The sequence below is a fragment of the Phocoena sinus genome, chromosome 4 (assembly GCF_008692025.1).
Source record: "Phocoena sinus isolate mPhoSin1 chromosome 4, mPhoSin1.pri, whole genome shotgun sequence".
NCBI lineage: Eukaryota > Metazoa > Chordata > Mammalia > Artiodactyla > Phocoenidae > Phocoena > Phocoena sinus.
In genome coordinates this window covers 86,452,068-86,477,602 of record NC_045766.1, presented here as the reverse complement: position 1 = coordinate 86,477,602, position 25,535 = coordinate 86,452,068, and the positions used below count along the sequence as shown (strand labels likewise).

The 25,535-nt window shown below is 42.7% G+C and overlaps 1 protein-coding gene and 1 long non-coding RNA gene across 4 annotated transcripts in view; one reads left to right on the top strand and one right to left on the bottom strand.

Annotated features, from left to right (window-relative positions):
* PLCXD2 (phosphatidylinositol specific phospholipase C X domain containing 2) overlaps positions 1–18,605 on the top strand; it is a 47,778-nt gene extending 29,173 nt beyond the window's left edge. The window contains exons 2-6 of one of the 3 annotated variants that reach the window (XR_004349764.1): positions 672–1,132; positions 6,464–6,705; positions 13,883–13,970; positions 14,987–15,763; positions 17,223–18,605. Coding sequence is in view for 2 of the 3 variants with exons in the window: in XM_032631453.1 (XP_032487344.1) it covers positions 672–1,132; positions 6,464–6,705; positions 13,883–13,970; positions 14,987–15,118 (923 nt within the window). In the remaining variant the exon portion in view is untranslated. Of the gene's footprint in view, positions 1–671; positions 1,133–6,463; positions 6,706–8,160; positions 8,202–13,882 lie in introns of all 3 variants that reach the window. The other 2 variants (XM_032631453.1, XM_032631454.1) reach the window with 2 other exon arrangements.
* Positions 6,701–25,535, bottom strand: part of LOC116753573 — a 34,356-nt gene continuing 15,521 nt past the window's right edge. The window contains exons 2-3 of the long non-coding RNA XR_004349767.1: positions 19,900–20,098; positions 6,701–16,329 (exon numbers count right to left, since the gene is read on the bottom strand). This is a non-coding gene — a long non-coding RNA (uncharacterized LOC116753573). The remainder of the gene's footprint in view (positions 16,330–19,899; positions 20,099–25,535) is intronic.

Genomic DNA, 25,535 nt, shown 5'->3' with positions numbered 1-25,535 from the left:
TTTTCTCACTATAGTTAGAAATGTGTCTCTCGTGGTCACTTAGACTTTATAACAATAAGATCATCTCAGTGTCTAGGAGGATCCCTACCCTCTTTAAGGAAGAGAAATACAACATGCATTTGATCATTTAATAGCAGATTTGGCTTATTTGATCATTTAATAGCAGATTTGGCTTATTCAAAAAGAGGGACGTGGGCTTCCCTGGTGGCGCAGTGGTTGAGAGTCCACCTGCCGATGCAGGGGACACGGGTGCATGCCCCGGTCCGGGAAGATCCCACATGCCGCGGAGCAGCTGGGCCCGTGAGCCATGGCCGCTGAGCCTACGCGTCCGGAGCCTGTGCTCCGCAACGGGAGAGGCCACAACAGTGAGAGGCCCGCGTACCGCAAAAAAAAAAAAAAAAAAAAGGTATTTATTAATTAATCAATACCTTATACCAGCAATGTATGAAATTATAGTTTTACCGCAGGCTTGACAGCTGCTAGTAAGACTATGTTACTCTTATTTGTGTTTATTTCATCCCTAGCAAGCTTGAAAATTTTTGCAAGTATTTGTTCACAATATTCTGCATGTGTGCTTGGTTCTAAATTTTTGTTGTTGTTTTCTTATCAATTGGATTATCTGTCCCAGCTCCAGTCTCAACCCCTCTCCTCACATTTATTGCTTCATATAGGCTCCCATGATTCATTCAGTTACTGGGTAGATGAAAAGTCCCCAGTGGGGCCTGACCAAACCCCAGCTATCAAACGCCTCGCCAGGATCTCCTTGGTAAAGAAGCTCATGAAGAAATGGTCTGTGACTCAGAACCTGACATTCCGAGAACAGCTGGATGCTGGGATCCGCTACTTCGACCTGCGCGTGTCTTCCAAGCCAGGGGATGCCGACCAGGAAATCTACTTCATTCACGGGCTTTTTGGCATCAGGGTCTGGGATGGGCTGATGGAGATTGACTCATTCCTCACACAGCACCCCCAAGAGATTGTCTTCCTGGATTTCAACCACTTCTATGCCATGGACGAGGCCCATCACAAACGCCTGATTCTCCGGATCCAGGAGGCCTTTGGGAACAAGCTGTGCTCAGCCTGCAGTGTGGAGAGTATGACGCTCCAGACGCTGTGGGAGAAGAAGTGCCAGGTAGGAGGGAACAGAGATTAGCTTCCAAGGGCAACAACGGAACTCTTTCTGCTTTTTCTGTGTCACCAGCTCTAAGGCAGCTCACTCCAGGGCTCTTGGGTCAGAAGGCATAGATTGTTTGGGATGATAAAGATCTGCACACCAGTTCATGGGCTCTAAGATGGCTCCAAGGGCTCCCCTGGGCACAGCTGAACTGGGATTAACTTGTTTGGCAATGGCCTGGCCAGAACCAGCCCAAGGCAGAGTTGTGAAATAGGACCAGTTGGCCATTGCCATTTTTCTGTGTCCCATTGTATCTGTTTTCACACTCCTAGTTCTCCTTAGATTTCATCTGTCCCATCCTGTCTTCAACTCAATATCAGATAATCCCTGCCAAATATTGTTTGATTGCATTAGCTGACAAAGGCACGTGAGGTGATTCGTCTCAGAGGTGTTAGTTAACATTTTGAAAGGCCGTCTCCACAGAGTTTGGGTCAGCGGAGAAGACAGTTAAGGAAGGAAGAACCCGCAAAGGGATCAAGGCCAGAGGAACATCCCTAAGTTGAGAAGAGCCCCAAACCCAGACCCAGGAAGGACAGACTCAGGAAAAGGAGCGCAGGCCTCAGATATATTCTGTTCTGGTCCCAGAGGATGGTGGATAGTGAGAGAGGAGAGCTTCAGGAATGGTCAGGCTCCAATTTAGACTCTCTTTAAAAAAGAAAAAGCAAAAAAGTACCTTACATTCACAGTTGCTCCCTTACTCATAGATGCATTAACCAAAGCATCTGAAAGAGGCAGTGATTTTTGAACTGAGGGAAGAGCTTTTAATTAGAAAGCAATTAAAGATTATTCCTTTGCAAATGTATGGTGAACACTAAGTATGTGCCGAGCTCCATTCTAAGCACTTGGGATAAATCAGTAAATAAAACAAAGATCCTTGCCCTAATGGAGATTTCATGCAGGTGGACGGAGATAGATCATAGATAATAAACATGATAAATACATTATAGAGAATGTTAGAAAGTAATAAGCAACGGAAAAAGAAAGCCAGGCACAGTAAGGGGGAACCAGGGATCTATGGGTTGGAGGGTTGGTCACAGTTTTAAATGTGTTGATCAGGGTAGCCCTCATTGAAAAGATGACATTTGAGGGAGTGAATCTATTGGAGGAAGAGCTTCCCCAGCAGAGGAACCAGTCAGAGCAGAGCCCCAAAGCAGGAGGGTCCCTGACATGGTTGAGGAAAAGCAGGGGCCACGGGACTGGAGAGCAGAGCAGTGGACGCGGTCAGAGAGATAATGGTTGATCAGGGAGCCCTTGAAGGCACTGAAAGGACTTGGCTTTTACTCTGAGTGAGGAAGGTTCTGGGAGGGTTCTGAGCACAGGGTGTTGTGGCCTGACTTAAGTTTTGATGGTATCCCTCTGGTTACTAGGAAGAGCCCTGGAAAGACAGAAGGGAAGTACAGAAACCAGTGAGGAGAGTAGTGGGAAGTGGTCAGATTTGGAATCCACCAGAAGTTAGACCTAATAGCGTTTCCTAACTGTTGGGATGTGAGGATTCCAGGATGACTCCCAGGCTCAGCCTGAGTAAACACCAGGAAACAACCAGGGAAACACCAGGTGGTTTTGCACACCCGTGAAAGTGCTAAAGGTCTTTGAATCTACGAAGACTAATGAGTTAACTCTTAGTATCTGTTAAGTTTTATCTAAGCTATTTTTCTTCACTAAAACTTTTGTAAGTGATATTTTGTCAAATATTTATCACACCTCTCCCCTAAACCTAAGTTTATATCTATTCAGACTCGCAAGTCAAATTTGGAGAGATTTGGGCTTCCCTGGTGGCGCAGTGGTTGGGAGTCCGCCTGCCGATGCAGGGGACACGGGTTCGTGCCCCGGTCCGGGAAGATCCCACATGCCGCGGAGCGGCTGGGCCCGTGAGCCATGGCCGCTGAGCCTGCGCGTCCGGAGCCTGTGCTCCGCAACGGGAGAGGCCACGACAGTGAGAGGCCCGCGTACCGCAAAAAAAAAAAAAAAAAATTTGGACAGATTTTTCCCCAGTGAAATATCTCTCTTACAATGCTAAATAATACTCGTAACAAGAGCAATAACACATTTATTGAGCCTTTACAATGTACTAAGTACAGGGATTAACTCATTTAATCCTCTCAACAACACTATGACATAGGCTGTCATTATTATCCTCATTTTACAGATGAGAAAACTGAGGCAGGGAGTAATTAAGCACCTTGCCCAAGAGAACATTGTCAGTGAGCCACAAGGGCCAGGACTCAGTCACAGGCTGTTGGGCTCTACGAGTTCCCACATCCTTCAATGCTCTCCCAAGGCTGTTCACACATCTTGGTGATTTTCACAACTAGTGTCATAGAGGATGCTAATAAAAACACTTTCTCCTTATTCAAGAGCCCTATTATCAGAAGGTCTCAGAGGGTTAGCAGAATGGGAGACAGGGAACACGGATCTTCCGTGAGAGGGCTTTTGAATACGAGGATTCGGGTAAGGTTAAATTTGAGTCCAGCTAAATTTATAAACAGGTATCTGTTATAGTTTTGTAATTTTATGCACAGATAGTATTCTGGATGGGCTGCCACATTGCATACTAAATCATTTAGAAATTTGCAAGAGAAACAGGTAATTTCAGGAATAATGAATCATGTGGACAGTGAATTTCTAGCAGAACAGTAAAGATCTGTTATAGTTTTTAAGTATGGGCTAATCTGTGTCATTCAACAACCAATACCCCTAAAATTATGAAGGAAAGAGACTGTGATGATGTGTCAGAAAAAGGGAGCATGTCATCAATTTGAATTCCAGGATTTCCCTGCTCCCCTTCCTTTCCCAGAGGTTTCCCTGCTAAACCTCTTCTTAAAAGCTAAAGAGACCTCCAACAGAGCCCTCAATCATCTGCCCCCTGCTGGGGCAGTGCCATATTGGTGGTTAAACTTTAAATATTCATTATGTAATGAGCTGCCTTGCATGTAACCCCCAGAGTATTTTATTACTACAGTTTGATAGAAAAAAGTGTACTACCATTCAGTCACATTTCATTTACTCAATATGCAGTTATATCACAGCTCACAGGTATGTATTGGTATATTAGTGGTTATGAGTTTTGAGGGTACAGTGAATTGGAAGATTTCATCTACAACTTGGCAGTATTTAGAATCTTAATGAGAAGGTAAGAATATGTGCCACTAGTAAAATTTAAGACAACTGATACATACAATTACCAGGCAAAACTGCCTCAAATGTGCTGTATGAAAAAAAGGGTTTTGTAATCCATCAATTGAAAAATAGTACATAGTATAAATCTGCATCCCAGGGGCCCCTGTAAAAGAATGATCAAAATAAGAAGAGGTCAATTAAAGAATAATTCTTAAAGGAAATGAGATTTTAAATCTGAGTCTCAAGAGAAAACCTGCATATGAATTGCTGAGCTGGAGGGAAGAATATCTCAGACAGAAAATACAGCAGAGCGAGGTCGGGAGTCAGATGCAAAACACAGGCCCTGGGCAAGACTTACTGCCCCCCAGAATTCTGTAGAATGAGGACTGGTTTGCTAAGCCAAGCTCCTACCGTAAACAGAAATTGCCCCTATAACCTTTAGGATCAGATTACTTGAGAAGGCTCTTGAGGAAAGCCATAAAGCCCCTTTTGTAGAATGTGTCCTTTTTGCTCGTTCTCCAAGACTGAGTGAAGAACAGCGCTTTCCTTTCATCCCCTGACCCTCTGCTCAGGGGCCAGGCAGCGTGGGAAATGGTCTGACAGGCCCTGTCGAAGGATCACACAGCCTCCCGCCTCTCCCACAGTCCATCTCACAGCCCAGCTTTTCACACTTAAAGATGCTGGAGACCCCAGCCTTCCAAACTAGCCAGTTACAACACCAGCGGGAAATCTTCCCCAATCTCCCAGGCAACCTGCTTACGACGAGCCTGCGATTAACCTCATTAACCCGTGTGTTTACCACCAACATCATTAGCAGGCAGTCAGACATTACTCAAAGCCATGAAAAGCAGCAAGAACCAGCCTGTGCAGTGCTTTGAGCCTGATGCTCCCTAGCTCTAGGCCTTCAGGAGCAGTTAGGCTAAACGCTCCCCGGAAACAAGACACACATTCAGAGCTCTTGCCCTTGGGTGCCAGGAGAATTATGCTGTCAGGCCAGCTATTCGAGGATTGCGGTCCAGGGAGTGTAAATACACACAATGGACATTCCTCCAGGGAAGAATCGCTGGTACCCGGGAGGAGAAAAAGCGTAGTACTTCTGGAAACCTAAGCATCAGAGCTCTGAATTGGGACAATCGAAATAGCAATTCCCTGTCTCTCTGCTGCCTTCAGAAACTAATTAATACCGTGGATGTGGCTTGCTAATTATTTGCAAAATCACCACCATCCTGAGAGGTCCCACTGGAGACCCATCCGGTACTCGAAGTCTTCCCTGCCTCACGTAGCTCACTCCCTCCCTCTCCCAGGAAGGGCAGTTTCATTCAGAGTCAGCATGCGCAACTGAAAACCTACATCCTCCCAAATTCAGTTCAGTGTATTGATCTCAACCCAAGAGCTAAGGGTCAATTTCGTGAGCATAGGAGTCATAACTTATAGACAGGACTAACCGCTGAGGTTCTCCACCTGGGGTCCAGAGGTTCCCAAGGGGAGTGGGTTAGGGTAGAATTTAAGAAGTCTGTGAATTTGGATGGGAAAAGCACTACATACTGGCTTTTAACCTCTAACTGAATATCAGTATAACCACTGATTATGTGTGAGCAGTCACCCATGGCAGTGTCGGCAGTGTTGGCAGTGTTGGCAGTGTTGGCAACTCGTATGACTTTGTCCCCACAGAAACCACAGATATTCATTTAGTGCAGATATCTTGAAATATTGTGTATACTCATCATTTACTCAAAATTATGGAACTTATTAGACTTAAGACAAAATATTTTTATTTAATGAGTTTATTATGAAGTGCATACATTAATTTATTTATCACAGATTTAATTATTATATTGATAGCTGTATTTCCATCTCATTGATTTTCTTTGTAAAATAGTTATTTCAGACATTCATTTAAAACAATCTGAGAAGGGGTTCAGGAGTTTACCATACTTCCAAAGGTGTTCATGACCCCCAAAACGTTAAAAACTTCAAGTCAGGCATATAGCAAGTGCTTAAATCTTTGCTTATTAATTTTTCTAAAAAAATATGTATATAAAAAATTTTGAATTTCCACGTATGTTTGTATTTGTGCGCCTTTCCTCCTAGCAATCCATCAGTGTAAAGCCGAGGAGTTAACACTCAGCTTGTTCATGAACTGCCCTCCTTTATTCGTTCTGAACGTTTCAGGTTCTCATCTTCTATCACTGTCCCTTCTACAAGCAATACCCCTTCCTATGGCCTGGAAAGAAGATCCCAGCGCCCTGGGCAAATACCACAAGTGTGCGCAAGCTCATCCTCTTCTTGGAGACCACGCTGAGTGAGCGCTCTCCCCACGGATCTTTCCATGTGTCTCAAGCGATCCTCACGCCCAGAGTGAAGACCATCGCCCGGGGCTTGGTTGGCGGCCTCAAGAACACGCTGGTCCATAGGTAAGAATTTGCTTCCTTTTCACAAGTGAGGGTTAAAAAAAATGTTTTTATCTTGATTCTCTTCTGAATAAACAGCAAACAGCAGTAAAACCATATACTTTGAAGATTTAAAATAACAAAACAAAACCCAAAAAACCTTATATTTGAAAAAGTGGTGTACTTGAGGTGTCTTGCATTAACCGTGGCCAAAGGATCTCTAAACACTCTGTTAAAATGTACGTATTATAACATAAATACCCTCTAAATTTCAATATGGAGACAAAGCACTTTCGGCCACCAGCAGTCCGTTCACGTCTGGCTGGAGGTGCCATCGTGTTCCTGCCCCTGCCCTCGAAGCTGGCCCAAGCTCTCACTCTCTTAAGAAGCATTAAATGAGACTGCTGTGCCAGGCAGTAGGGATTCAGAGATGACCCTCCCAGGATTTAGGGTGTCCTTTCTCCCTTCCTTAGTGACAGTGAGTCCTAAGAAGCAGCTCAGGATGCCACCTACCATGCCACAGCTTCAGATACTTCCTCGGAGCAGAACTGATCCTGACTGTACAATTAGGCAGGAGAAGCTCCAGAAACGTTGCGTTAGATGATGTTCGTTATCCTGGGCACCAGTCAATGATAGGGGTCGTCAAGAAAAAGGATGGCTTGTGTATATGTACATGTATGTGTGTATGCCTATGCCTGTGTATAAAGGGAATGTTATAAATACATTTGGCTAATAGGGCATCCCTCACAATCCAAGCTGAGGAAACCAGTATGTTTGGATAACAAGGGATATTTACGAGAATCACTTTGGTTCCCAAGTTCCAGGTGCTGAGCACCAGAGTTCAGATAATGAAAGGTTCATCAAAAAACGTGTCCCTGTCTATTTGGGTAGTTTGGATATGACTTCTGATAACAGGTGTTCACCTGGCAGGAGTTTGGATGACGAACTGAGAGCTTCTGATTGTGCTGGCCATGAACAGAACCAGAAACCTCTTTCTGCGTGGCTCTACTAAGTCTTCACTGAATTACCTGTGCTTAACTTGGGAAAGAGAGTTTCATAAACCAAGACCAGAATCATGAACTTTCCTTTTTATAGTACATGCTCATATATCCATACCATTTCCTCATGCCTTTGGTAAATTTGTAGATTAACATTATTTATTTATGCAGCGATGAACAGGAGCTAGGTCCAAAGACACAAGATGAATAATCTAGTCATTGCCCCCACAGACGTACATTCTATCGGGGAAAATAAACATGTAAATTTCTATGTAACACTGTGAAAATCACTATAATAAAGTCTGTGCAGAGAGTTGTACTTGTAAGGAAGAGGAAGTCTTTAAAAATAAGGATGTGTTATATCTGTATAGTGTATTCTGAATATAGAGCACCCTCTTGCAGATGATTTCATTAGGTTCTTAAAGTAAGCCAGCCTCCAGGAGGGCACGTTGTCTAAAGCATGTTATTGTCCCCACTTCAGATGAGCCCAATGAGGTTAAGTGACCCAGACCCCCAAAGCTGGTAAGAGTCAGTATTACATCCCATCCGTGGACTTCTGATTGTTGGACCATTGCCCCTTTCAGCATCCAAGCACTGGCTTGTATGTCGCACATTTCAGTGCCCTGTTCCTTTCTGCTCCACTGGTCTGTGATTGTCTCACTAGCACCTGAATCCGGTCAGCTCTTACTGGCTACAATTCTGAACCCACAAAGTCACAATGCTTTTCATACTCGTGAGCTCCTGCATCTTTAATCTGGCTGCAGATGAAGCACAAGGCTCTTCCACTGAGAGGTGACGATGGCGCACGCGCCATCGTCCCAGCGTCCTAGCACGCCAGAGCCTTAACCTGCTGGCTGCAAGCACACGTCTGGGAGATTGGAAGGATACGGGGGCATCTCACCGCCTGCTGGTCACAAGAATATTACCGAGATGCATTAGGATTCCTAGGCCACCACATCAGCTGCTTTGGTCAAGTTTGTTCCCAAACACCAGCACGACATGTGGCTGTCATTTCCCCTGGGCTATGGAACGAGCGTGTTGACTTAAAAAAATATATATGCACAGTGTGAGAGCTGCGAGTTAAGTTTTATTGGGGGCAGAATGAGGACTGAAGCCCAGGAGACAGCGTTTCAGATAACTCTGAGAAGCTGCTCCAACGAGGCGAGGGGGGAAGCCAGGATACATAGGAGTTTTGCAACAAAGGGCAGGTAGTCGGGAACGTCAGAAGATTATTGCTAATTAAAGAAAACCAGACATCTCAAGTTAAGGAATTTAGCGCTCTTCTATGTACGGAAGATGCAAGAGTCTTGGCTCACTGAAATCATTCCTTTGCTATGCACCTCAGCCATCTGGGGCCAGTATCCTGACACATCCTGAGTTTCCTCAGGGCTCACCGCAGGGAGTGGCTGCAGTCCGACGGCTGCTAGATGGCAGGTATTCTTTTGAGCCCTGAGTTTCCTCGGCTCACATTTGAGAGGTATAGTCATTGATGACTGTGACATCCTTTGTTTATTGACATGGCAGGAAATATTTCATTTCTCAAGCATATGGGAGAAGCAGTTGTCACGGGCCTTCCCTGAGAGCCAACACCCAGAAGGTCTGTCGTAAGGCACACGGGGTGCTGTCAAACTGGGCCTGGGCACCAGTTATCAGCTTAACCGAGAGGAAAAGACAAGGTATATTTTCCTGTAAATGTAGTGGTGGTTTTCTCAGCAGGCAGTTAACCCCCCCCTTCCCGCTAACTCTTAGGTCAACTTTGGACTTGAGATTTTGTTTGCTTGAAGCCATGAAAAATATATCCATTCTTATCTCCATTTCATTAAGATCTTCTTGTGAGGTTCTGTCTTGGTCTTTCGTTTGGAACATATTTCTCTGTCTCCTCTTTTGCATGACTCTCTGTGCCAACTACCTCCCCAGTCTTGAAGGAGTGACCTTGTGCAGGTGATGTCCCGAGGGCCCAGAGCTCGGGGCACAGGGGGTGTCCCCTGTGTGGTGCCTACCTGCTGTGGTGCGCCTACCTGCTGTGGTGCAGGGGTAAAACATAGCCATTCTGACTGAATTTCTAAGGTAGTTTTCCCTAGATTCTTAGAAACCTTGCACTCCCACTGAAATCAAATGAAAGCAAATTTTGCCTAAGCCTGAGGGCACAGCGGCATGGGGCCGCAGAAGGGGACACAGACTGAAACCAGAGGCCCAAGGTTGAAGCCTGACTTGGTTCCTGTTTCGGACTGAATTGTGTTCCCTGGAATTTCACATGTTGAAGTCCTAATCTCCAGTACCTCAGAACATGGCTATATCTGGAGATAGGGCCTTTAAAGAGCTGGTAAAGTTGGGCTTCCCTGTTGGTGCAGTGGTTGGGAGTCCGCCTGCCAATGCAGGGGACACAGGTTCGAGCCCTGGTCTGGGAGGATCCCACATGCCGCGGAGCAGCTAGGCCCCTGAGCCACAACTACTGAGCCTGCGCGTCTGGAGCCTGTGCTCTGCAACAAGAGAGGCCGCGATAGTGAGAGGCCCGCACACCGCGATGAAGAGTGGCCCCCGTTTGACGCAACTAGAGAAAGCCCTCGCACAGAAACGAAGACCCAACACAGCCAAAAATTAATGAATTAATAAACTCCTACCCCCAACATCTTCTTTAAAAAAACACACACAAAAAAACCAGACTACCTTTGACAAATTTCCTGAGGTCTCTGAGCTGTGGTTTTTCTTACCAGATAAGTGGGGTTAATAAAACCGCACAAGATTGTGGAGTCTTAACAAGAAAGCGTCTCCCACAGTGCCTGGCACAGGACAGGCATGCCATGCCCGTCCCTGCACTGGACCAGCCCTGCTCTCAGTGGGCCTCTAAGCCAGGGAGAAGTTTCTGAGCTGCTACTCTGCAGCCCTTGGGATTCAGTGCCTCACGGCCCCACGGCAGTATCTGACTCAGCCGTCTGCACTGATCTCTTGGTAAAGAAATCTTGGTAAAGATGTCTTGGTGAAGGCCAAGAGTTAAGAGAATAGAGCGGCCCCTGCTCAGTGGGTTCTGCATTTCCTGGTTATTCGATCCTTGTGCGCAATCCTGGTTATTTGATCCTTGCCCTGGGGAAGGCTGACACGAGAACCTGAAGCTGACACAGAGCTCTTTGTCACGGAGAGGAGACCGCAGGTGCTGGCCTTTCCCTCTGCTCGGCCTCCAGGCCTCCAGGGATCCTCCACGGGCTGGCTTGACCAAACCTTTCATTCTCATTTCCCCCTGATGACCAGAAGGTGGTGCCAGAATTTCATACTTAAACATGGACAAGCGGATTTTTTAAAAGAAGGCTGAAATGTATCAGGCTCAGGGCTGCCGTGGCCTTCGTGTGGGCCACTCTGTGTTCCAGGTCTCTGTCTCCAAGGGATGACTGCCTTTGTGACCCTTCCCTCTCAGGACACATTTTGTCACCTAAGACCACTTTAGGAAGTTTCCTTACCCCCACCCCCAAATCTCTACCTTTTATGATTCCTTCTCTGGTCCCCAACACTTACAGAGTACTTATTATATCCCAGGCCCTCTTCTAAGTACTTTACACATATTACTTTATTTAATTCCCCCAAATCTATATGAAGTTTTATTATTATCCCCATTTTACAGGGGGAGAGACTGAGGCACAGAGAAACTGAATAGGTTATGGTCAAATCAAGGGTACTACTAAATTGTCAGGAGTCCCAGTTAAGAATGGAAGTACCCCTGTGATGTTGGCTTATTAAGTCATAATCAGCTATGAATATAAAAATGCAAATCAATTTGTGAGATGTGTTTTAGCCCATGGCTGATCACAGAGTCTGCTGAGCGAGGGAAGAGACCCAGGACTGATTACAGCTGTCACGGTAAAAGGAAAAGAAAGTGGAGAAGGACAAAATGCTTCAAGACCTTGACAGGGTTGCCTAGAGAGAGACTGAGAAGTTGAATGTACACTCAGAGGAGGGAAGACAGCTTCAGAGGCACAAGGCGGGGAGAAGATGACAACCAAGGACAGTGTTACCAAAAGAAGAGAAAGGGGCCATTAAGAAATAAACTTAGCTTATTTTCAGTTTTTACCCAGAGAAAATCCTTCCTAAAAGAAACCTCCAGTCTCTTAACCAAAACATAAGCCCTGGTTTGTGTCTTCCTTATAGCATCCTCAATGTCACAAGTATTTAGTGAGCTATTGTTACCGTGATGCAAAACTGAGTACTTCATTACTCCCTCCTCTATACCACCCATGGTATTTTACACTTACTACTAATATAGGAACTATCTCATTAAACTGTCATCCTTTGTTTACATCTCTGAATTGTGAGCTTCTTTGGATAACATTCTGGCTTTCACATAGAAATTATAACATGAGACTGACAGACTGCATTTGTAAGACAACTGAGCAAGCATTGGTCCAATAAGAAGTCACACGTGCTGCTGGAATCACTGTATATCCATATGGCAAAAGTGAACCTTGGCCCCTGCTTCATACCATATGTAAAAATTAACTTGAGATGGATCTTAGATCTAAACATAAAGGCTAAAATTATAAAACAGGAAAGTATCTTGTGACTTGGGAGTAGGCAAAATTTCTTATACAGGTCACAGAAACCATAAAAGAAAAGAAAAGATAAATTAGACTCCATCAAAATTAAGGAATTCAGCTCACCAAGGTATGCCATTGAGAAAATTAATAGGCAAGCTACAGGTGGGGATAAAATATTCAAAAAGCATATCTGACAAAAGGCTAGTATCCAGAATATATAAATAACATCTACAACTCAACAATTAAAAGAAAAAGAGCAAAAGAGAGAATGGGTAAAAGAACTGAGCAGATGCTTCCCAAAGAAGATACACAAATGACCAATAAGTACATGACAAACTGCCCAACATCATTAGTGATCAGAAAAATGCAAACTAAAACACTGTGAGATAACTTTACACATCCACTAGAACAGCTAAAATTAAAAAGATTTATAGCACCAAATTTAAGAGAGGATGTGAAGCAAACAGAACTCGCATACTTTGTTCATGGAATGTACAATGGAACGACCTCTTTGGGTAAAGGTCTGGAAATTTCTTATAAAACCAAATGTAAACCTAGCATATAATAAAACAACTTCACTCTTTGGTACTTACCCAAAAGAAATGAAAATAAATGTCCACAAAAAAGACTTGTATAAGGATGACCGTAACAGCTCTATTCATAATATCCAAAAACTGGAAACAGTCCATTTATCCATCAATAGGAAAATAGATAAATTACAGTATATTCATACAATGGAATACTATCCAATGACTAAAAAAGAGAACAAATTGCTGATGCATGCAACAACATGGATGAATTTCAAAACCATAATGCTGAGTGAAAGAGCCTCACACACAAGAATGCATATTGCATGGCTTATGTGTAATTCTAGACCAAGCAAATTTAATCTGTGTTTTTTTAGAAACAACAACAACAGCAACAACAACAGTATAATTATTGCCTCTGGAAGAATGGGGGCAGGGATCGATGGGAAAGGTGAATGCAGAACCTTCTGGGGTGCTGGTAATGTTCTATACCTTGAGATGGGTATGGGTTACATATATACATTTGTCAAAACTCAACCAGTGTTCACTTAAGATTTGTGCATTTTACTGGGTATACACATCACGTCAAAGGGGAAACAGGTTGAAAACAAATACTGAACCCTAGATCTGCATGCTGAGATACTGATGGGAATGTGTATAGATGTTTGCAGTTGGAATTTGTCAAAAATGTAAGCTGGATTGATGCACAGATATATGGTAAGCAAGTATAGTAAAATGTTAGTGGTAGAATCTAGATGGTGGATATGCTTACTGTAAATTTCTTTCAGTGTTGCGATATGTTTGAAAAGTTTCATGATAAAATTTCGTGCTACAAAAAAATTAAAGAACTTGCCAATGATGAGCCTCTTGATAGTTTTTCAAGGTCCCGTTGACATGGTATGTCTTTGGCGATTGAGGCGAAGAATTTCTTCTTCCAGCACAGAAACCCTAAAAGTACAGTTCTCTAATGGACTAGACATCACTCTGTCCCTGAAAAAGATTTAAGCTTAAAGGGACAAATTTGGTGTCCCTTTATGACACCATGAGCTTATGCCTCTGTTGACACGCTTTTGTTACATTAACAGAAATGTTTTCTTTCCCGTTTCTAAACGCTACTCTCTGTTCTCTCTTGCCCCAACACTCTCCTGTGTAGGAATCTTCCTGCCATCCTGGACTGGGTGAAGACTCAGAAGCCTGGAGCCCTGGGTGTCAACATCATCACGTCTGACTTCGTGGACCTGGTGGACTTTGCCACAGCTGTCATTGAATTGAATGACCTCCTACAGGAGGATAGAGCTTTGGCTAAATGCTGATTTAACTTGTTATTTAACTTAATATTGAAGTTGTTGATCCAGGCTAGAGTTCTGAAGGGTTTCTTGTTAAGTTGGCCCCTGGGCAGTGATGGTGAAGGGAGTCAGAGGAGGGGATATTTTTTTTTTCCCCTCCTCACAGGGCCATTTGGATTAAACTACAGGGCTTTTAATTGCATTTTTCCCAAATGAGACTTTGTAAAAACTTAAGTCCGAGGGAAGAAAGCTTGTTTCATGTGATCAAGGTCAGCATCTCCCCAATGGCATATGATGTTGAATGTAATATGGAAGTGGGGTTTCCAGGTTCCACTGGGGTATTGAGTGTCCCCTAATTGGCCCAGTTCCCTGTTGTCTTCTGGGATGTTGTGTTTGAGGCAGAGATAAGGCTGAAGCAGAAGGGCATTCCTGATCCAAAGGATGGCTCATGGCAGGTGTGGACTGCCCTGTGCGGTGGCTCTATCACCAGCCTGGGGCTCTGAGGGGAGAAAGGCCATGCACCAGTTTTCTCTAAGCGTGTTAAACGTCACCACTTCTTCCCCAAGAGTAAGACGTATTTATCACCAAGGTATTTCAGCCACAAGCCATCTTGCAGTGCTTGTGCTGGTAATTGGTCATCTTCATTCTTTAGATAAACCGTGCGTATTGTCCTCAGTATCAGAAACAAGTGGGTTTGGAGCTGTTCTGTAACTCCTTGAAAACAAGACTACCTCGGGGACATTTAGGATGATGGTGTGTCACCCCGTGAGAAATACACAGTGTTGGAACACTTCCAGTTTGTGTCTTGATTGTTCTACTTTCTGCAGGTTGTTTTGAGCCTACTAATCACCAGTGAAGGAGGGCTTTGAAACTCAAGAGGGGACTTTTTTATTATTATCGATAAGAGGTGCTTGTCTATAAAGAGCCCTCTTGTGTTTTATTTATTTATTTATTCTTTTATTTATTTATAGGTTAAATATCTTCAGTGCTTCTTACCTCAAGAGCACTCACAAAGGAGCTTCCTGAACTTTTCTCACCCAGGCCAGATGCTGCCACGGTCCTCCTCCCCTCCACAGGACCACACATCTCAGGACCATGAGTGACCTCTGACTCTACTATAGATGCTGTAGATGTCCTGCCCCCCACCCCAGCCCATCACGCTGGGGACGGTGTTCGTGTGTGGGTGTGGTCCAGACCTGAGAAGCCACTACCAAGCCGTGCACTGGAACAGAAGATGAAATGGGTCATGAAGAGCTCTCGGTTTTTAAGGAAAACCCTCTAGAAGAGGGATGAAAAGGAAGGTGCTAGAAAGAACACTGGCCATGGGAGTGTGTGTACTTCAGTGCTCCTCAGAACTCTCTGAGAATCCCTAAGGAAGTGTCGTCTTCTGGATCCTTAAGGCTGAAAGATAACACGGAATCCCAGACGGCTGTGTGCCTTTATACAGATGGTTGGACCACCTCCCAGCAGCTTCCCACACCTATGCTCCGATGTTTGTGGCTGGATTTTGCATGTTGCCTGCCATGGGGGTGTCCTAGCTGAGCTGCTAAGAGCACATGCACACCCCCGACACTTGGTCTTCCAGCCTTTACATTGCTTAAAGTAATTTAAGCCCCAGCCGAGGACGTCACAACACAAAGGCCTCTGGTTTAACTGTTCCTTCTCTTGCATTTGAATCCCTCTCCAGAGATTGTTCTGGGATTTTATTGTCAGTTTTTTTAGGGCCTTCTCTGGAAAGGAGTGAGAAAGTGAGTACCCTCACTTCCTTAATTTTCCTTCGATTCTGATATTAAACTGCAGTGACAAGCTCTGAAATTCCCTAGCCTACCCTCAGGGTTTTATTTGTGTTGTCATTATTTCATTTTGGTCTTGATTTTAATACTTGGTCAATTGCTAGGGACTAGATCATTTCCCTTCTTTAAGCCCTTTGTTGCTTGGCAAAGAGATATGGAGGCAAGAGGAGAATTATTCTGCTCTGTTTTATTTGAGCCTTAGCTTTGCCCAGGCGCTTGGTGCTATGAGGCCAGGTGTGTTGACAGGTATCTACACAGGATGCCAGTGACACCCAAGGGCTGCTGACTGTTCAGTGAAATGTTTACTTGATTTTCTCCTTTAGTGTTAAAATATATAGTTGCACTTCAGTTGGGTTGTAACATTTAAGTGCACCTCGGTGTTCATGACGAAAAAGCACAGAAAACCAAACCAAGGTCGCACGCATGGAGTCTTGCTTTTTGTGGAAGGGCCAGGCGCTCACTCCTTCCTGCTGCTTTGGGTTGCCAGCCTGGGCTGCACTCTGAATTTCTGCACAGGAGTTCTGGAAGATAGGAGGAGGATTATTTACAGTTCACCCTTGGTAAACACCCCTGAATTGGCAGAATTTCTGCCCCAAGACCAAGTTGCTTAATATATTGTAAAGGATGTGTGTGTTCTGCTCCTTGACCTCAGGCCAAGCAGGAGACTCAGTGATGGGACTGAGGGAAGAGACACTTTAGGTCTATGACTCATTCTGCAACTGCCAACAATAAAAAATTGTGACCTGATCACATCGCTTATTCTCACAAGGTCTTGGGATTTTTCGGATCAAACAAGGCTATCATATTTGCTCAGAATGAACTTCAAGATCAGTGAAAAAGCTACTTGATTGAGCAAAAGAGGACTTTAGTTTCACAGGATTTGGGGCCACGTTCATTCTGAAATGTAGACTGAGTTTTTCTTGGGCTCCCAGGACCACTTCCCACATGGCCACACCTCCATGGCTTCGTGGCAAAGGGGACAGTCACAGGTTGCAGTTAGAGTAGAGCAGTGTTTAAAGGCTTGAACTTCGAGCCTTTTAGAGGTACCACCGTGGTTTCGTGGGTACAGAATATATTCTTAGGATTGGAGAAAGAGGTCAAGATGGAATTGATGGAAGGGAATGATAAATTATTGAAGATTAAACTTTAAATTAATGGCAGATCTAAAAGGGTTAGGCCAAAAATATTACATATTTGCTGTATGAGACTCTATAGTAGTTAAGTGTAATTATTTTCCTTAGTGCTGAGTCCGGATCCCTGCATTCTTGAGAACAGTTAAGCCACAGCCCAAACCCAGGATTTTATATAAACGCAAACAAAAACACAAGATCTGAGCCCAGGTACTAATCACCCTTAAGAATCCTACTTCTTCTAACATGACCTTATATTCACATCAAAAAGTTTATCTTTCTAGGGGCTTCCCTGGTGGCGCAGTGGTTGAGAGTCCGCCTGCCGATGCAGGGGACACGGGTTCGTGCCCCGGTCCAGGAAGATCCCACATGCCACGGAGCGGCTGGGCCCGTGAGCCATGGCCGCTGAGCCTGCGCGTCCGGAGCCTGTGCTCTGCAACGGGAGAGGCCACGACAGTGAGAGGCCCACGTACCGCAAAAAAAAAAAAGTTTATCTTTCTGTTCAATAAGACAATGTAGTGGAACATTCCGGAATTAAACGCATTTCGTGGTGGGTCAGGATTTTCTACTTTCATTTATTCTGAAGTGCTGCCCACAGAGACATTATTATTACATACAATCCAGCTAGGGGGCTTAGTGCTAAACTAAAGGTGGAGAAACAGAAGAGATTAAGCCTGAGACGAAACTTTTGCTTCCTAGGAAGCAAAAGCACGATGCAAATTTAGGCCATCTTACAGAATTAGTTCATGCCACAGATGAAGTTTTTGTAATGGCCTTCATTGGCTAATTGCAGACTTTTGCTGATAGGTTCTGGGAGATGGAACGGGCTAATGATGGGGGCACAGCCATGAGACCCCCCCCCTCCCCTTGCAGAGCAGAGAAGCGATCCTGGGCTAAATCTGCCTTGGGTCTTTCATCTGGAATAAAAATGCTGTCTGCTGTTTTGCAAACCACACTCAACTAGCTCCCGCAAAACATCAGGTCCCTAATAATTAGGTTAAATGCCTGTGCGCAGAGCGTGTACAGGGGCAGTACACGTGTGAGATGTGTAGAGAAATGCTACTTGGCTCATTTATCAAGAGAGTGGCTTAGGACGACAGACTTGTCCACCAGTGGCACCTTAAGTGACCCGTCAAATGAGATGAGTAGGGCTGGAAGCAATATCTGAGCTAGGGAGGTGAGCTTTCCCAAATACATGCTAAATAGTCACGTTATGCCAAAAGGAAATAAATAGAAACTGAAAACATAAAACGTCCAAACCGACAGGAAGTTTATTTTGTATGGCATAGAACGTGGCTGTCCCCCTAAATTCCGCCAACTTCCCTGTACATCTATCTCGCCCCTCTGCCTCAGACTGCTTCCTAGTATCTGCTACCAGAGCTGTGTCAGCTCAAATGTTGCCTTGGAACACACAGGAGTGAACTGATTGGGTGATAAGTGAATTAGCTGGAAACTTTACCCTTAATTCCAAATGATAGTGAACAGTTCTTTACTGCTCCGAGAGCTCCACTGTCCCCTTATCCTCTGGCTTCCCCAGAGTCCTACTAGAAATAATGACACTAATGGCACTGGCATCACTGAATTGGCCCTAAACCAGGGGAATGGTGTACAAAATGCTATTGATGTTGTTAGCACAGTCTTAGACACTAAAAGTATCCTAAGATAACTCTCTCTATCCTGCCGTGGATATAGTGTTCTAGTCTTTTCTCCAACAAAACTTGTTCTTAGGACTTTTCAAACTTGTTTCTAAGCCTCATAGTTTGGATAAAATATTTTCCTCCCCTTCACTGGGAATCCAATCCCACAGTCTACTGAGTACCCCCCATCAATAGTCTAGAGGCATTTTCCATATCTTTCGCTCTCATCTCCGTCATGGAATATACCACTGCCTCCTCTTGTCTCCTGGTCACCCTTGACCAGCTGCTCATTACTGTTAATCCCAGGATGCTGGCAAAACTTACAATAAAAAGCACATACATTCAATGATGTGCAAATGCACTCTTACCACAGTGGTTTTTGCACCTTACTCTCCTCAAAGGCATTATTCTGCGCCCCTACTCGTACCCCATCAATAGAACTTTACCTGATTGGACCCCAGACCTGGGGCCAGTACTTCATTCAAATAGTTGGGGCTTGCTTACAAACTCTGAGCCCAGCGAGAAGCACAGCATTTTGAAAAGTCAAATAAGCCTTCCATAGCTTTGTACATTTGCAGTTTTACATTTGTTATTAGGTTAGAGCACTAATAACATTTCAGTCATAAATCTATCGTATCAATATGATAAATCTTAGAACATATTCTAGAAACAGTGGTACCTTACTGCTATTACACTTACTAATTTCCACCCTGATGGTAATAAGTATTACATGCAGATCATGTATGCATTATTTGTATTGTGTATATGCCAACTGTAATAATTAACCTCACTGATTAGAAGGTACAGAGATTGTCAAAGTGAAAGTGAATCTTGGTCAATTCAGATGATAATGTGAATCTGATAAATGCTCTGTTAGATATTATATTTTGTTCTTTATGCTTGTTTTATATGACAATGCATGCTGTTTGCTAAGTACAAAAATAATACATTATACCAATTTTTAAGGTTAGAATGAAAATGTTACATATATGCCGCTCGATACTCTGAAATGTATTTTGTGGCATAATTATCTTCTTCATATGCATTTCACATGGCTTTTTTCCCCCCTAGGAAATAATTGTTCAAATATATCTCTCTCCATCTTTCTGGTAACCTGGATTAAACTGCTTAATTCAACCTAAAACATTGTAAAGCCAGATTACCTCATTTTAACTGTGAAAAAAGTTTAGTAGATATGATGACAAACCTAATAATAAATATAAAACTTTGGCAGGCACTTTTCCTTTGTTGGTATGCAAATTTTATTATTGGCCCATTTCTAATTTTGTTTTAAAAAGTTACAGACTCAACGTCAATAAAATACCTGATTGGGCTTCCCTGGTGGCGCAGTGGTTGAGAGTCTGCCTGCCGATGCAGGGGACACGGGTTCGTGCCCCGGTCCGGGAAGATCCCACATGCGGCGGAGTGGCTAGGCCCATAAGCCACGGCTGGGCCACTGAGCCTGCGCGTCTGGAGCCTGTGCTCTGCAACTGGAGAGGCCACAATAGTGAGAGGCCCGCGTACTGCAAAAAAAAAAAAAAAAAAAAAAAGCCTGATTATAGTATATTGGATGAAGACCCTCTTAGCTTTGTCTCACACATACTGGAATTAGTTGCACAGGCCTGTGATTCCCAAAATGAGCTGTGCATGAGATGTTCACAGTCTTGTCACCCATGCTTTTCCAAGCTTCACCCTCAGCACTTCAGCTATTTGTACTAGGCTTAGGCTCGATCCTACTTACATTCATGTTCTCATTTGACCAACACCTCTGGCCCATGTTACTCTGAGTGGTCACCAAATGCCCAGAAATAGAACAACGTGGAGATTATGTGTTGAGCATACAAGGAACAAATAAAAGTGGGCTTACAGTTTCTGTTGGCAATGAAGATTTCAATATTCTCCTCATTCCTAATTCTTTTTTTTTTTTTTTTTTTAAACATCTTTATTGGGGTATAATTGCTTTACAATGGTGTGTTAGTTTCTGCTTTATAACAAAGTGAATCAGCTATACATATACATATGTTCCCATATGTCTTCCCTCTTGCGTCTCCCTCCCTCCCACTCTCCCCATCCCACCCTTCCAGGCTGTCACAAAGCACCGAGCTAATATCCCTGTGCCTTGCGGCTGCTTCCCCCCAGCTATCTACCTTACTACGTTTGTTAGTGTGTATATGTCCATGACTCTCTCTCGCCCTGTCAAAACTCACCCCTCCCCCTCCCCATACCCTCAAGTCCGTTCTCCAGTAGGTCTGCGTCTTTATTCCTATCTTACCCCTAGGTTCTTCATGACATTTTTTTCCCTTAAATTCCATATATATGTGTTAGCATACGGTATTTGTCTTTCTCTTTCTGACTTACTTCACTCTGTATGACAGACTCTAGGTCTATCCATCTCATTACAAATAGCTCAATTTCATTTCTTTTTAAGGCTGAGTAATATTCCATTGTGTATATGTGCCACATCTTCTTTATCCATTCATCCGATGATGGGCGCTTAGGTTGTTTCCATGTCCTGGCTATTGTAAATAGAGCTGCAATGAACATTTTGGTACATGACTCTTTTTGAATTTTGGTTTTCTCAGGGTATATGCCAAGTAGTGGGATTGCTGGGTCATATGGTAATTCTATTTGTAGTTTTTTAAGGAACCTCCATACTGTTCTCCACAGTGGCTGAACCAATTCACATTCCCACCAGCAGTGCAAGAGTGTCCCCTTTTCTCCACACCCTCTCCAGCATTTATTGTTTCTAGATTTTTTGATGATGGCCATTCTGACTGGTGTGAGATGATATCTCATTGTAGTTTTGATTTGCATTTCTCTAATGATTAATGATGTTGAGCATTCTTTCATGTGTTTGTTGGCATTCTGTATATCTTCTTTGGAGAAATGTCTATTTAGGTCTTCTGCCCATTTTTGGATGGGGTTGTTTGTTTTTTTGTTATTGAGCTGCATGAGCTGCTTGTAAATTTTGGAGATTAATCCTTTGTCAGTTGCTTCATTTGCAAATGTTTTCTCCCATTCTGAGGGTTGTCTTTTGGTCTTGGTTATGGTTTCCTTTGCTGTGCAAAAGCTTTGAAGTTTCATTAGGTCCCATTTGTTTATTTTTGGTTTTATTTCCATTACTCTAGGAGGTGGGTCAGAAAGGATCTTGCTGTGATTTATGTCATAGAGTGTTCTTCCTATGTTTTCTTCTAAGAGTTTGATAGTTTCTGGCCTTACATTTAGGTCTTTAATCCATTTTGAGCTTATTTTTGTGTATGGTGTTAGGGAGTGATCTAATCTCATACTTTTACATGTACCTGTCCAGTTTTCCCAGCACCATTTATTGAAGAGGCTGTCCTTTCTCCACTGTACATTCCTGCCTCCTTTATCAAAGATAAGGTGTCCATATGTGCGTGGGTTTATCTCTGGGCTTTCTATCCTGTTCCACTGATCTATCTTTCTGTTTTTGTGCCAGTACCATACTGTCTTGATTACTGTTGCTTTGTAATCTAGTCTGAAGTCAGGGAGCCTTATTCCTCCAGCTCCTTTTTTCGTTCTCAAGATTGCTTTGGCTATTCGGGGTCTTTTGTGTTTCCATACAAATTGTGAAATTTTTTGTTCTAGTTCTGTGAAAAATGCCAGTGGTAGTTTGATAGGGATTGCATTGAATCTGTAGATTGCTTTGGGTAGTAGAGTCATTTTCACAATGTTGATTCTTCCCATCCAAGAACATGGTATATCTCTCCATCTATTTGTATCATCTTTAATTTCTTTCATCAGTGTCTTATAATTTTCTGCATACAGGTCTTTTGTATCCTTAGGTAGGTTTATTCCTAGATATTTTATTCTTTTTGTTGCAATGGTAAATGGGAGTGTTTTCTTGATTTCACTTTCAGATTTTTCATCATTAGTATATAGGAATGCCAGAGATTTCTGTGCATTAATTTTGTATCCTGCTACTTTACCAAATTCATTGATTAGCTCTAGTAGTTTTCTGGTAGCATCTTTAGGATTCTCTATGTATAGTATCATGTCATCTGCAAACAGTGACAGCTTTACTTCTTCTTTTCCGATTTGGATTCCTTTTATTTCCTTTTCTTCTCTGATTGCTGTGGCTAAAACTTCCAAAACTATGTTGAATAAGAGTGGTGAGAGTGGGCAACCTTGTCTTAGTTCCTGATCTTAGTGGAAATGCTTTCAGTTTTTCACCATTGAGGATGATGTTTGCTGTGGGCTTGTCATATATGGCTTTTATTATGTTTAGGAAAGTTCCCTCTATGCCTACTTTCTGGAGGGTTTTTATCATAAATGGGTGTTGAATTTTGTCGAAAGCTTTCTCTGCATCTATTGAGATGATCATATGGTTTTTCTCCTTCAATTTGTTAATATGGTTTATCACATTGATAGATTTGCGTATATTGAAGAATCCTTGCATTCCTGGAATAAACCCCACTTGATCATGGTGTATGATCCTTTTAATGTGCTGTTGGATTCTGTTTGCTAGTATTTTGTTGAGGATTTTTGCATCTATGTTCATCAGTGATATTGGCCTGTAGTTTTCTTTCTTTGTGACATCCTTGTCTGGTTTTGGTATCAAGGTGATGGTGGCTTCGTAGAAGGAATTTGGGAGTGTTCCTCCCTCTGCTATATTTTGGAAGAGTTTGAGAAGGATAGGTGTTAGCTCTTCTCTAAACGTTTGATAGAATTCACCTGTGAAGCCATCTGGTCCTGGGCTTTTGTTTGTTGGAAGGTTTTTAATCACAGTTTCAATTTCAGTGCTTGTGATTGGTCTGTTCATATTTTCTATTTCTTCCTGATTCAGTCTTGGCAGGTTGTGCATTTCTAAGAATTTGTCCATTTCTTCCAGATTGTCCATTTTATTGGCATAGAGTTGCTTGTAGTAATCTCTCATGATTTTTTTTATTTCTGCAGTGTCAGTTGTTACTTCTCCTTTTTCATTTCTAATTCTATTGATTTGAGTCTTCTCCCTTTTTTTCTTGATGAGTCTGGCTAGTGGTTTATCTATTTTGTTTATCTTCTCAAAGAACCAGCTTTTAGTTTTATTGATCTTTGCTATTGTTTCCTTCATTTCTTTTTCATTTATTTCTGATCTGATTTTTATGATTTCTTTCCTTCTGCTAGCTTTGGGGTTTTTTTGTTCTTCTTTCTCTAATTGCTTGCGGTGCAAGGTTAGGTTGTTTATTCGAGATGTTTCCTGCTTCTTAAGGTGGGCTTGTATTGCTATAAACTTCCCCCTTAGAACTGCTTTTGCTGCATCCCATAGGTTTTGGGTCGTTGTGTCTCCATTGTCATTTGTTTCTAGGTATTTTTTGATTTCCTCTTTGATTTCTTCAGTGATCACTTCATTATTAAGTAGTGTATTGTTTAGCCTCCATGTGTTTGTATTTTTTACAGATCTTTTCCTGTAATTGATATCTAGTCTCATGGCGTTGTGGTCGGAAAAGATACTTGATACAATTTCAGTTTTCTTAAATTTACCAAGGCTTGATTTGTGACCCAAGATATGATCTATCCTGGAGAATGTTCCATGAGCACTTGAGAAAAATGTGTATTCTGTTGTTTTTGGATGGAGTGTCCTATAAATATCAATTAAGTCCATCTTGTTTAATGTATCATTTAAAGCTTGTGTTTCCTTATTTATTTTCATTTTGGATGATCTGTCCATGGGTGAAAGTGGGGTGTTAAAGTCCCCTACTATGAATGTGTTACTGTTGATCTCCCCTTTTATGGTTGTTAGTATTTGCCTTATGTATTGAGGTGCTCCTATGTTGGATGCATAAATATTTACAATTGTTATATCTTCTTCTTGGATCGATCCCTTGATCATTATGTAGTGTCCTTCTTTGTCCCTTTTAATAGTCCTTATTTTAAAGTCTATTTTGTCTGATATGAGAATTGCTACTCCAGCTTTCTTTTGGTTTCCATTTGCATGGAATATCTTTTTCCATCCCCTTACTTTCAGTCTGTATGTGTCTCTAGTTCTGAAGTGGGTCTCTTGTAGACAGCATATATAAGGGTCTTGTTTTTGTATCCATTCAGCCAATCTGTGTCTTTTGGTGGGAGCATTTAGTCCATTTACATTTAAGGTAATTATTGATATGTATGTTCCTATTTCCATTTTATATATTGTTTTGGGTTCGCTACTATAGGTCATTTCCTTCTCTTGTGTTTCGTGTCTAGAGAAGTTCCTTTAGCATTTGTTGTAAAGCTGGTTTGGTGGTGCTGAACTCTCTCAGCTTTTGCTTGTCTGTAAAGGTTTTAATTTCTCCATCAAATGTGAATGAGATCCTTGCTGGGTAGAGTAGTCTTGGTTGCAGGCTATTCTCCTTCATCACTTTCAGTATGTCCTGCCACTCCCTTCTGGCTTGTAGGGTTTCTGCTGAGAGATCAGCTGTTAACCTTATGGGGATTCCCTTGTGTGTTATTTGTTGTTTTTCCCTTGCTGCTTTTAATATGCTTTCTTTGTATTTAATTTTTGACAGTTTGATTAATATGTGTCTTGGCGTGTTTCTCCTTGTATTTATCCTGTATGGGACCCTCTGTGCTTCCTGGACTTGATTAACTATTTCCTTTCCCATATTAGGGAAGTTTTCAACTATAATCTCTTCAAATATTTTCTCAGTCCCTTTCTTTCTTTCTTCTTCTTCTGGAACCCCTATAATTCGAATGTTGGTGCGTTTCATGTTGTCCCAGAGGTCTCTGAGACTGTCCTCAGTTCTTTTCATTCTTTTTTCTTTATTCTGCTCTGCAGTAGTTATTTCCACTACTTTATCTTCCAGGTCACTTATCCGTTCTTCTGCCTCAGTTATTCTGCTATTGATCCTATCTAGAGTGATTTTAATTTCATTTATTGCATTGTTCATCGTTGCTTGTTTCGTCTTTAGTTCTTGTAGGTCCTTGTTAACTGTTTCTTGCATTTTGTCCATTCTACTTCCAAGATTTCGGATCATCCTTACT